Consider the following 12,704-nt stretch of genomic DNA (forward strand, 5'->3'; position numbering starts at 1 on the left):
CTCAGTAAGATTATGTGGCCTACATGCTCATGATTAGCACCCCAACCCGCGGCATGATTGCCGTCCTTACAAATCAAAGAGGCACAGAGCTGACATATCCTCACATCTCTGTGATTAGATTAACTGAATCAGAAATACAAGATGAATGTGACGATAAGATGATGCGTTAACATGAAGTCATGTTTTTTTTTAGCTCCCCACCACTTTTCTTCACAGATAAATCCTAATCTCACATCTAGAATTCATAATCATCGTATTGATCTGATAATTACATTTGTTGAGTTGAGGCTGTTCACTTTTGATTGTGTTGTGGTAGAGGAGAGAGTACGAAGAGAAAATGTTCCGCTGAAAATGTAATTTATTCACCAGTCATACATTTTACTTGTTAAACTCTTGGTTTTATGAACCTCTTCTTTTGAATACTAGCCTGTATGATAGATAGATAGATAGATAGATAGATAGATAGATAGATAGATAGATAGATAGATAGATAGATAGATAGATAGATAGATAGATAGATAGATAGATAGATAGATAGATAGATAGATAGATAGATAGATAGATAGATAGTTAGATAGATAGATAGATATAGATAAATACATATAGATAACCTAAATAGGCTACTGATAAATAGATAGATACAATAGATATAAAGAATGTCATTAAAAATGTGCGAAGTGCATTTCCACTGATTTAAAGAGTATCTCAGCAGAGAGGGGAGAGTCAGTGTAGATAGTAGTTATTTGCAGTTGGCAACTATATCTTATATCAAGCCAGAATAAATGGAACATTTCTGTTCAGGCATGCAAATCAATAGATCCAATTTCACAAATATTTCAGGGAATGCAATGAGACTGTTTCAAAAATGTATAATTTAGACAATATCCAGACGAAACAGGGTGTGCAGATTTAAATGTTCCTACAGCAATCAAATGTAATACAATTACAATGTCATATCAGTATAGGCCTATATTATTAATTATTACAACATGTATTTTTTATGTAGCCTATCTGTGAAAAATGTATTAATATTCCATCACATCACCAAATTAAACATATAAACACGGTGTTATGTTTCTACAATAGAATAAAACAGACCCCCAAAAAATCATAATATAGGCCTACATTATTTCCACATAATGGTATGTGTTTTAAGGAAATGTTTATGTCCCTACATTGAACTCTAAAGATGCTTATTTTAGATAAATATAACGTTTTTAAAGTTTATGTAGGCTATGTACAATGCATTTTTTTAAATTTGCAATGAACATTTTTGATTTCTTTTATTTTTCTACTGCATCTATAAAAGTTCCCATCTGGAAAGAATAAGGTAGGCCTATCAATCAATCAATCTATCTATGCTATACATTTACTTTTACATGGCATAATTCAAAGTGGGCATGGTTTCTGTTTACTTCTTGATAGGAGAGACACAATAAAAGATCTCAAAGATATTTTTGTGGTAGACTATATTAACAGATTTATTTTTATAACCTAGAGACAGACTATACTATTCGTGTAGCATATTATCGGCCTTTAGGGCATCAGCCATTGCAGCCTGGGGAGAATTCCCCAGCCTCCTATGAGTCTGGGTCAATGTGCATATAATCGGGCTGTGGAAATGGAACGGGCTCTAATCATCTGAATATTTGGTGACCTTGAGTGCTATGAAAGGCGCCCTCAAATAAAATGAATTAAAAAATATATTATTATTATTAATATGCAGCGTTTGTGGAAGTGGATCCCCATTTTAGCCGTACGGTGTATCCGCTGTGGCTGTGAGCCCTCTACCCGCTGCTGCTACCCGGAAATATTACAAGGGCCGGAAAGGACCAATGTTAAGAGAGCACACGTCACTCACTTTTACCTAAAATTATTACGACCGCCGACCACCCAAATTTTTCTCGACCGTCGAAACATTTTGCAAAAGCTCGCGCGGACGGTCGTAGTCCAATGTGAAGGAAGCGGCTGCGGTGTCCGTTTCTTAAGGAGGACGGTGTTTGCTTTTACGTAGCTCAGCATCAGTGAAAATGGCTCTGGCTATCGACTGGAAAACAGCACGCAGAAATGGAAGCGGACGATAGCTAAGCTAGGCGGTAAGAAGAAGGCGTGACAGGCCTCATCCATCCGCGGCTGTCCACCCCTGCAACTGGAGTAGGTAAACATTTGGCGAATATAGGTGACGCAGATGTAAACGCTAACGCTAGCATCGTAATGTTAACAGTAGTCGGCATATGCTTTTAATACCGTGCTGTGGTAAGATGGCTAACGTTAGCATCCGCGTTTGTGTTGTTTTTTGGATTGCGTGTGGCCCCAAATGGCTCAACACGCCGAACCAGTGTAAAATATGATGCTAATGGAAACCGTGAAGTTTTGCATGGGAGTGCATCCAATGTTTTCTTTTTTTCCTCCAAATTTTAGCCAATACTATTGCAGAATGCTACTTCAAGTGCATCCGTTATTTATTGCGATCGTAGGGAACCGCTCATGTTTACTTTGTGCAGCAGAGTGTGATGCCAATGTTAATTTGAGCATTTTCTGCCCATTCTTCACAGGGTTGCTGATATACATTAAAATGAGAGGCAGTCAGATGTGCGATATATTATTCCCCTCATCTGGCAGGGAAGCTTCGTCCCCGCTAGTTTCATCGCATCGATTAGAGGAAACGGTAAGATGTTACGAAGTGAGCTAAAGCGAGATTCAAAGTGAGTGATTCTCCCGAAGTCAGTGTACTTTCAGCCCTTTCACGAATCGGACAAGTGGACATTTTGCGGGTAACTACAATTTGCTACATTGTAGGCCTAGTTAAAAACATATCCGTAACGCAACAATTAGCCTACATTGTCTATTCTCCTTCTTTTGGCTATTAAAGTGGCATTCATTCAATTGTTTAGATTGTTTTTTTGGTTTGTTGGATAGCCTATAGGCTAACACACAAAGTTGAGTAGGCTACAAGTACAACAAATAGCAATTCAGTATCCAAGCAGAAACGGCAAACAGTAGCCAAGCACTATCGGCTACATATAATTAACTGTCAATTTGCAAGATGAATTATAACCAATTATGGAGTGCCTGATACTCCTGATACTGTGTATTATCCCCGGTATACCTATAGCCAAAAGGTAATTATCCTTTTGAGAGCATTTATTTAAAAGACACAATCGTATAGCAATTCTACATTATATGGACTGATTTTAGGCTAAGAATGAAACTGACTTAAAAAAAATTAGAGCCATAAAAACAGAAAACACCTAAAATCTTAATAAAGAGCCATTAAAAATAATTCAAATTTTTTGCAGGACCAGTTGACCTGCATTTGAAGACGCTTCGTACTGCTCTATGATCTTGATATAATAATAATAATAATAATAATAATAATAATAATAATAATAATAATTTATGAATAGTTGATAAAAGAAGAGTGATACTTCTGGAAGAGGCATTGTCCCAATCGCTGATACCAATTTAAAATATGCTGAAAATGGGGCTTAGAATGGCTCTTAAGACTAAAAAATAACTGAGTGGATTTAAAATGATAAATTATGAATAATTGACCTAAACCCATCTTAATGATGTGACGTGTATGTGATATAGTGAAATGCATTGTTTAATCTTTGCTCATGTAAAACTTGATTTAAGATAAGTGGTTAATGTTACAGGGATGCCACTAGTGTAAGTAGTATGGGTAAATAAATTAATTATATTCAGTTGCATAAGCACAACTGCATTTAACCAAAAGTGGAACATTTGCTGCTGTCTAATGTGTTTTTTTTATGCAAGACTGCCACACCTATGTGTATTCTGTCTGTACCTCTTCCTCAATAAACATTTGGTTCTTGCAGATAGCCACACATACTGTATTTATACTGTAGATCTCATCTGAGAGGACAAAATACAATTTGACATCACATAACTGCTATAGGATATAAGGGTTAAAGGTGTAGGTAAGTCTGTGTATAATATTGTAATAAGTCACATTTTATTAAGTTAGCAGTGCCTCCCTTGCTAAATAACCTTTTATGGCATAGGCCTATTATCAACAGTTACATGCGACCACGGTAAGACTTTGAAAATAACATTTTCCTCCTTGGTGAATATGAACCTAGTGATACAAATAATTGGCAATAATTCAACAATTTTGGTTGTGTTGAAATCCAGCAGAACCATGGTAAGTTATTACAAAAAATAAACAATTGCATATTTTTATTAACCTGCTGAAGCATCTGTAAAAGTAGAATTATTTTGAAAAAGATTCCTTGAATTGCGTTTTTGAGAATAACTGTTTTGTTTCCCCCACCTGACATAAACATAAAATGTTCAGTTTTTCCAGTGCAACTAGAAAATGAAATTTACATTGGTCACATTTCTCACATAAACTGACGGGATACATGACAACAGTAAGAAACCTTTGGTAGGTAAATTGCAGCATGAATAACAAAAACATAAGTGAAACTGGAAAAAATTAAGAGACCACTCCAAATGATCAGTTTCTCTGGGTTTACCCTTTTATAGATATGTGTTTGAGTGAAATTAAAATTTTAGCTTTATTCTGAAGACTACTGACTACATTTCCTCCAAATTCACCCCCAAAATATTGTCATTTAGACCATTTCCGTTAATTCATGTAGAGATGCAGGTTTAATAATAATTTGGATTGGTCTCTTAATTTTTTCCAGAGTTGTATATGTAAAAGAAAAGCAGTCCAACTTAAACCCACGATAAAGTATTCTGCTAACTTAACATCGCTAATAGGATCATACTCCTTCAATAATATAAGTATTTTGACTTAGTTATGACAATACTGATTGCATTTAAATGATCATTTAACCTAATGTTAGTCATGAGGATACATCTAGTTTTGTAATGTTAGTAAAAATTAGTTAAAATTTAGCTTTATGTCCATGTAGTTTCACCATAATGAACTTGTCATAGGCTAAACGCCTGTTATATTGAGGGAGAGTAACAGAAATTTGATTAAAAATTATGCTATGGTTCCCCTCTATGACTTTTGTTCCTTTGTGAATTTTGTTTTTTCAGCTATAAAGACTTCTTGGCTGTACACGGATGAGGAATCTTGCTTAGATGAAGGAAAATGTCAACGCAGTAACTCAAAGGAAACAAGAAGAATTAATTTGAACTGCTTCTTGATAGAAACTATTTTAAGCTATTTTGAAATTAGGTGGAACTCATCTACCAGTCAAAAAGACATTTTTACCCTATGATCATAAACTCATCTTCCTGGCTACCCCACTCATTTTGCAAGTAGACTGTGGGCGGTGGATGATCAACAGGGTGTAGCTGCACCAGAAGTAAACAATCTGGAGAGACGAACTTTAGATTTAAGACATTCAAGTAGTTCTGGGGAATAAATTTGTATCATAACTTCACCCTTATATTAAAGTTAGTCAGTAGTGGGATCATTGTTGCCGCTCCTGGCGCTGGAGGTTTGGCGCCTGCACCCCCATGTGCCAGTGATTGGGAAATGTTCCAATTTGGAAAATACAATCTGGACATTATAGAGATGTTAAGTGGGCACCAGGCCCACCAGTTCAAAGGCCTCGGTTTAGATCGACAACTACAGCATCAACAGCAAGTGCAACTTCACCAGCATCAACTCCAGCAGCAGCAGCAGCAGCAGCAGGCTGAGTCTTCTGGAGCTCTTCTGTCTGGACTTGGCTTGGGCCCCCTGCAGGGGTCTAGAGGTAACGCCTTTTCTGATTCTGCCTCCATTTTTGCCAAGATGAGTGCCCCTCCTCCCCCACCTTTACAACAACAGCCTTCCTCATCCCAGAGCTCTCGTTCAAAGTCAAGCAAGATGAGCAGCAGCAGCTCAAGCCATTCTTCAGGCTATCCACAGTTCCTGCGCTCTTTCCACCCGTCTGAGGCAGCACTAGCACAGGAGCAGTTACACCCAGGTGTAGGCCGATTTGAGCACTTTGCTGGTGGAAATAGCAATAGTGGGAATGCTGGGGGATTAGGAGGATTAGTAACATCAGCACCTCCACCCCCTCCTCCTCTGCATCCCAGCCTCTCTGTCCCCCAAGCATCATCTGGTCCCTCTTCCTCCTCTCCTTCCCCTTCAACCTCTGTGGCTACCTCTAATAACCCTTCTAGCAGCAGTGCAGTCAGCTCATTGGGACACCAGTTAGTTGGGGCCCAGTCTGATGCACGGAGCCTTCACCAACAATTTAGTTGCATGTTAGCTGCAAATCAGTATTTCCTATCCGGGGTGCCTGCTAATGCTAGTTTAGAGCAATTTCTAGTTCAACAGGGAAGCCATAATCACTTAGGAATTGGTTTAAGTCAGCCAGGTGGGGAAGGTAGTTCTAGTCTTGCTCCGCCTCCTGCTTTGCATTCTTCTCACTCACACGGCCACTCCAGTTCCCAGCCACAGCATGCTCCCCAGCAGCAACAGCTTCCACCTCACACCCTTTCACATCCTCACTCCCATTCTCATCCTCACCACCCACTCCACCCAGGCTCCCAACCTTCATCACTGGGTAGCTTTGACTTCCAAGGTATCCCTGTACTCTCATCTAATCAGTTAGCGTCTCTGATGCAGCAGGAAGCAGGTTTGCCCCTCCCCTTGCCACTTCATTTATCTTTATCTAAGGATGATGGTAAAGGAGAAAGCAGTGGAGGTGGAAGTAGTAGCAGTGGTACCAGTAGCAGTAGGAGAAAGAAAGCTATGGCTGGCTATTTACCACAGAGAAAATCTGAGGGTGGTAGTAATAGCAGCAGCAACCATGGTCACGGCAGCCACAGTGTTAATCCCAGCACTAGCAGTCATGGTCCGCCCCCAGCTTTAATTGGGAGTGGGGTTGGTATGTCAAATATGGGTGGAGACCCAATATCCCTTCTTGCCTCTTCATCTTCATCCTCATCCGTAGTTTCTTCCTCCTCTTCCTCTGCTCCCTCTTCCACTGCTGCCTCAGTACTGGTTACTAATGATTCTCACCTTTCTAAATCTGGTAACCAGAGCTCAATGCAACCTAACCCTGCAGATTCTGATACAGATCCTCATTATAACTGTGGAGATTGTGGCAAAAGCTTCCCTCACCTTTCAAGCCTTCGCAGGCATATGCGCATGCATGAGCCAACCGCAGCAGGTACTAGCAATACTGCCACTACTGTCCCAAACCCTATTCATATGAAAGCACAGACAGACCCAAGCCTACCCCATTCGACCCAAGAAACTCCCCAACCCTCATCAAATTCTTGTCCTAGCCCAGACAAAATATTTAATTGCCCTGACTGTGGCAAAGGCTTTAAGAAAAAAGGGCATCTCCTGCAACATGGTGTTTTACACTCTTCAGCCCGCCCATATGGTTGCTCCACCTGCTCTCGGGCTTTTAATCGTAGAGAGTCACTGACACGCCACGAGAAGATACATGAGGAAAAGCCATTCCGATGTCCTGCCTGTGGTCGTGCCTTCCGTGAGAGCACCTCTCTACTCAACCATGCTGCCTCAGGCACCTGCGGCAAGCCAGGTAGGGGACCCAAACAAAGGGGCAGCAAGACAGGAACTGATGGTGAGGATAGAGTGGGTGGAGGGGGTGGAGGAGGTGATGGAGGAGGGGGAATTTATCAGAGCAATAGAGGGGTTATTTATGGGAAAACTGAGGAGGAAGATGGTGTAATCATTGTGGGGGAAAGAGAACCAAAATCAGTTTTAGGATGTGATGGTCTGTTTCTGTCTGGAAGGGGAGGGAATTCAAATGACAGGGACAGAACAGATGCTAAATACCCCACTGACTACTCTCGGAATCGTTACACAGGCTACCATGATGACCACCGTTCTCAAGGTAATCCATCTCCATGCTACTCTGGTGCCTCCCCCTGTGGAAGTGGGATGGCGGGCCCCTCTCTGAGAAAGGCACCCTTGGCCCCAACACTGCATCCACACTCTCAGAGCCACAACCAGCACCACCACCCGCAGCAACAGCCCCACCTGCCCCTTTCTTCTCTACTGGATGACTCAGAGGATGATGTCACTAGCTCTGTCAATAATGCAATCTCTGCTATAACAGCAGCTAGTAACAGTGGAAATAGAGGGGATGATAGAGGAGACATCATAGGAGGTCTTCTAGGTGGTCTTGGTTTAGGTCCTCTGGGCTCACCCTCATCAACGTCCGGCATGGATAAGAATTTCAGAGGTGGTGGGAACCAAGAGGCTATGAGCAACAACCCACAGAATCCTACTGCCAAACCAAAACGTCCCCGCAAACCCAGAGCTAAGAAAGATCCTGCAGCTGCTGGACAGCCCCCAAAACGTAGGCAATACACTCCCAGAATGGGACCCAGTGGTCTCCCACGCACTCACCTCTGCAGTGTCTGCGGTAAGGGATTTGCTCGTCGTGAGACCCTACGCAGGCATGACCGCATCCATACTGGAGAAAAATCTCATCACTGCACTGTTTGTGGAAAGTATTTTAGAGAGGCTTTTCACCTAAGCAAGCATCAAACGGTCCACTCTGGGGCGAAGAATTACAAATGCAGCATCTGTGGGAAAGAGTTTGGCTATTCCCAGAGCCTCAGGAGGCACAGCAAACTCCACCAGAAAGGGGAGCTGGAAGAGGTGCCCACTACACCAGCTCCGGAGAATCTAAACAACTTCAGTCCAAACCCTCAATGTAGCGTGGCCCTAGACAGGAGCCAGAACCAAGCACCAAGCACCTCCTCCTATTATCCCTTCTCTCAAGATGTCAAGCCTCAAGACTCCAACCCTCAGCCACAGCCTCCACCCCCAAACCAACCACAGCCCCCACCTCCGCCTAGACTCTACACCTGTGCTATTTGTTGGAAGTCGTTCCGCCATCACTTCCATCTAACTGCCCATCACCAGACAGTACACGAAAGTGGGGGTGAAAAGCTCTTCTGCTGTGAAGTATGTGGAAAAGCATTTGCTTACGCTAATAGCCTCACTCGCCATAGGCAATCACAGCATGGGATGACCCGAACTGATTCATCCAACCCGCAAGAAGGCAGCAGTTGCCCTGGAGACAACAGAGGCGGAAATGATGTTGGTCAGTCAGCATCAGAGAGTGAGGCTGCCACTAATGCCCTGCTACAGATGGCTCCTTCCACTGAAGGACATGGAGGGCAAAGTCTTAGCGTTGTCACTCATAGCCACCAACAGGTACCCCCGCAACCACCAGCTGGCTACTCTCCCCTCTTCTACGATGCCGCCCAATCTTCAGCCTCTAATGCTCCATCTTACTCGCAGCCTCTGCCTCCAAACTCTACAATCATGGCCCCCCAGCACCCTCATTCCCCAGCCGGGGTGAAAGGAGAGCATATATATCCAGCTGGATCCCGTAGCCGTACGCTTCACACCACTGCCCCGTTCCAGCCCCTCACAGAACTGCCCTCCACTGAACATCATCATCTGCATCATCATCATCATCACTCCCACCATCATCCTCATCATCATTCAGGTGCCCAGACCCATCAACAACTTGACTGCAGCATCCAGTCGTCACAGGATGACATGAGACGACACAAGAAAAAAAAAAAAAAGTCCGACAAGCGAGATTGGAGGGAAAATAAATGGGATTCGCAAGATTCAGTTAGATCCGAAGAAAGCCAAAGGAAGAATAAGACAAGCTGTACAATAAGAGGGGAGTTGAATAAGAAACAAGGCTCCCTTCGTTTGACAATTAGGCGAGGAGGAGGATCAGGTGGCGGTGGCTATAAACTTGTCAACACTGAGGGAATGAAGGTGCCGATCCTGTCATCTCTCAAAGTCCCTGTGAAACGTTTTGGCTGTCCTATATGCCCCAATGCTGTGTTTTCCCGCAAAGCGGGAATGCTGGTCCACATGGCAGTAAAACACCCACAAAGAGCCTCGACCATCCAGGAGCGACTAAGGTGCAGCGTATGTGGGAAGCAGTCTCACAGGCCTTTGGCTGCCTTCATCCATCGGGCCTCCCATCGTGCCAGAGGGACTTTCTCCTGCCGACGCTGCTCCTCTCGCTTCTGGAATGCTACACTTCTGCACAGGCACAAGGTGCCATGCCGCCGCAGGGCTAAAGGACTGCAGCGAGGAGATGCTAACAGGCTGAAGTTTTCAAAGAGACCAGGAGAAAGACAGACCCAGGAGGGTCAGGGGGAGATACCATACCCACAGGGAGCATACAGATACTGAACATCCAAGTATCTGAAATAGAGTGGCATACAAGAATTATTTTCAGTTCTAAAATGGGAAGGTGGAAAAAAAGGGACTTGAAAAGGCACAAGATGCCTGTAGGAGAATTTGCCTCATGTCTCTGTTGACATCTGCTCTGCTGACTATTAGAATGAGTGTGTTAACAACTACTGTAGATCATGCTATACAATATCACAAGAAATTCTTCCAGATTATACTGGAAGATGTTTTCAAAGACGTGACTGTTTCCATAGGTTCATTAACCCCTTAAGTGCATTGACACTATGCTTGGCTGACACTGTGCAGTTACTAGACAAGTTTAGGTTGAATGAACTGCTAATGTATCTCTCTCTCCCCCTTAACTAGAAACCCTGCTACACCTCTTGCTGTATGATAAACGTCTCTCCCGTGTACTGTCTTGTTGTTGTTCACTTAGAGGCTCTTGAGGATTTAAAAAAAAATGTTAAGTGCATTTATTAGGAGTAGGGACATGAGGACACAGACCTTTGTTGATAGTTTGTCAGTGCATGTTTGTTCTCTGGTTGAGTTTTTTGCTGAGGTTGTGAAATAACTCCTACAGTTTGTGATGGTTTATTCAGTATATCCCAAGAAGTTTGTAGTGTAAACACGATTTGAAAGTTGCTCTATATTCCCTTGTGATTTAATCACATATAGATAAAATGTCAAATTTGCTGTTAATTAGCATTACAAGGATACCTCTCCTGCCAAAATGAAGAAACATTAAAAAAAGCCTTGCTTAGTTTGTTCAATTCATTTATTTGAGATATTCCTAGCTTTTATACCAAGAGATTGAAAACAGGTTAAACAAGTGGACTGTAACACATGTTTATCTCATGTAATTTGTATGCTCTTTTTAGCAGTGATTATTTCTACAGTACTTCACGGTGTGTTAAAGACGAGGACCTATCATAATAGAAACCAATGTAATATTCCATGTATTTATGTGTGTAATCCAATCAGTCTTCATGCCAATCTTGTACTTAACCCCTTCTATCTTTTATTTTTTGCTCAGTTGCAATCATATTCTTACTGTCAAGCCTTGTTTTTTTTTTCTTCTAAAGAAAAATAAGTTTTTAGTTTATCTTGTCACTTTATCCACTTCTGAAATGTTCATAACCCTGTCAAGCCTTTTTAATCTTCTTTTAAAGAATAATTATAGTTTTAGAAGATTTCTATCACATTATTTACTGAGAAGTCAATAGTTGATTCTATTTCAGCAATGAATAAACCTTAAGTGTAATCACTGAGTTGCCTCATTTCATTTCTCTCATCTCAGTTTTGCAATTACTTTTGTTTTATTTTCAATGTGAATTTCATTTCACTGTGTGGATGAAATGGATTTCAGGCTGTAGTTGATATACCAATACGTTTAAATAAAGGTCTTAGATTTACCAATTGGCTATATTACTCCATGTAATGAATTGCTTTCAATAAGTACAATTTACAGAATATTATCACCGTAGGAATGACTTCATAAAACTTTTACTCCTTTCCTCCACAAGATGGCAGTAAGCAACTAATTTTTACTGTACTCTTGGCCTGGTGTGGATGAGTGTGCCAGTCACATGGATTTTGCCATGATAGGGGGGTGGACTATAGTGTTGTGTGACAGTGCGAATTATACGCCTGTCTGCTGTTTGCTACAAGATACATGCCACCAAGTAAATAGCATTACTGTTCTAAATGCTAAGACAGTGTGGAACAAGACTGTAATACAATAAATGTATGTTTGCATTTGTGAGAACAAAAAATCCAATGCATGAGAAAATTAGGTTATTTTAAATACTTTATTTTGGGATTTTTTTTTCAGAGAAACACAAACACAACTAAAAAAGTACAGAAACAAAATACAAAACAAACAACCAACTCTACTTTACCGATTTCTAAGGACATCCTTAAACTATGCAAATGTTAAGCAAGAAATAAAAAGTCAATAAGTTGTCATGAAAGTCCGTTCAGTAGGCCTACTGTTATATAGTGAAGGAAAGGCCTGCCATATCTGTTTAAATGTTTCTGCTTTCCCTGAAATCTCATAATGTATTTTCTCCATATAGAAAAAATTAGCCAGCAGAGGTCGAAGCAGGGGGCATCTCATTATTCCGAACCTTAAGAATATTTTCTTTTGCTATCACGAAAATTTGGTTATTTATTTGACTAATTCAAAAACCATTTAAATCAACTGTTCCACTTCCAGTTGGATAGTTTTATTTGAAACAAGAGGTCTCAGGGCAGCTAAAGAAGCCAAAACCCCTTGTAAGGCACTTTTACATTAAGTATTTACATTAGTGAATATTATAGTGCATACTATTCAGATCATATGGGCTGTTAAATGTATCTTCAGCTTTGAACTGGATCTCTGACGACCTAAGTCTGTCAACTCTTTACTTGTCAACAAAGGGGTGGATTCCTGCTGCACGGTTTGTTTTGCATGTGCTCTGCAACTTGTACAGTAGACCAGACAGCCCTCGCGCTTTTTCTGTTTCGAACTGGACTCACGCGGCAGTGGCATGCACGGGGGGGATCCGAGCGGGCGGGT

At 41.5% G+C, this 12,704-nt stretch overlaps 1 protein-coding gene across 3 annotated transcripts; it reads left to right on the top strand.

Annotated features, from left to right (window-relative positions):
* Positions 1-1,830: 1,830 nt before the first annotated feature.
* Positions 1,831-11,407, top strand: LOC307259200 (uncharacterized protein). 3 transcript variants are annotated; one of them, XM_080038956.1, is made up of 4 exons: positions 1,831-2,158; positions 2,556-2,668; positions 5,038-7,532; positions 7,779-11,407. In XM_080038956.1, exons 3-4 carry the CDS (start codon positions 5,483-5,485, stop codon positions 10,145-10,147), a joined length of 4,419 nt encoding a protein of 1,472 aa, XP_079895082.1. In that variant the 5' UTR covers positions 1,831-2,158; positions 2,556-2,668; positions 5,038-5,482; the 3' UTR covers positions 10,148-11,407. The 3 variants fall into 3 exon arrangements, with proteins under 3 accessions (XP_079895082.1, XP_079895081.1, XP_079895083.1); XM_080038955.1 differs by having other exon boundaries at positions 1,831-2,154; XM_080038957.1 differs by having other exon boundaries at positions 1,831-2,154; positions 5,038-7,490.
* The last annotated feature ends 1,297 nt before the right edge of the window (positions 11,408-12,704 follow it).

The sequence above is a fragment of the Ammodytes marinus genome, assembly GCF_949987685.1.
Source record: "Ammodytes marinus genome assembly, chromosome: 13".
In the NCBI taxonomy this organism is placed as follows: domain Eukaryota; kingdom Metazoa; phylum Chordata; class Actinopteri; order Uranoscopiformes; family Ammodytidae; genus Ammodytes; species Ammodytes marinus.

Bases quoted from the DNA above. Each gene is read 5' to 3' on its own strand.
- LOC307259200 (XM_080038956.1), top strand. From the start codon at position 5,483: ATGTTCCAATTTGGAAAATACAATCTGGACATTATAGAGATGTTAAGT. The intron at 7,533-7,778 runs GTGAGGATAGAG...ATCGTTACACAG, and splicing joins CAGCAAGACAGGAACTGATG to GCTACCATGATGACCACCGT.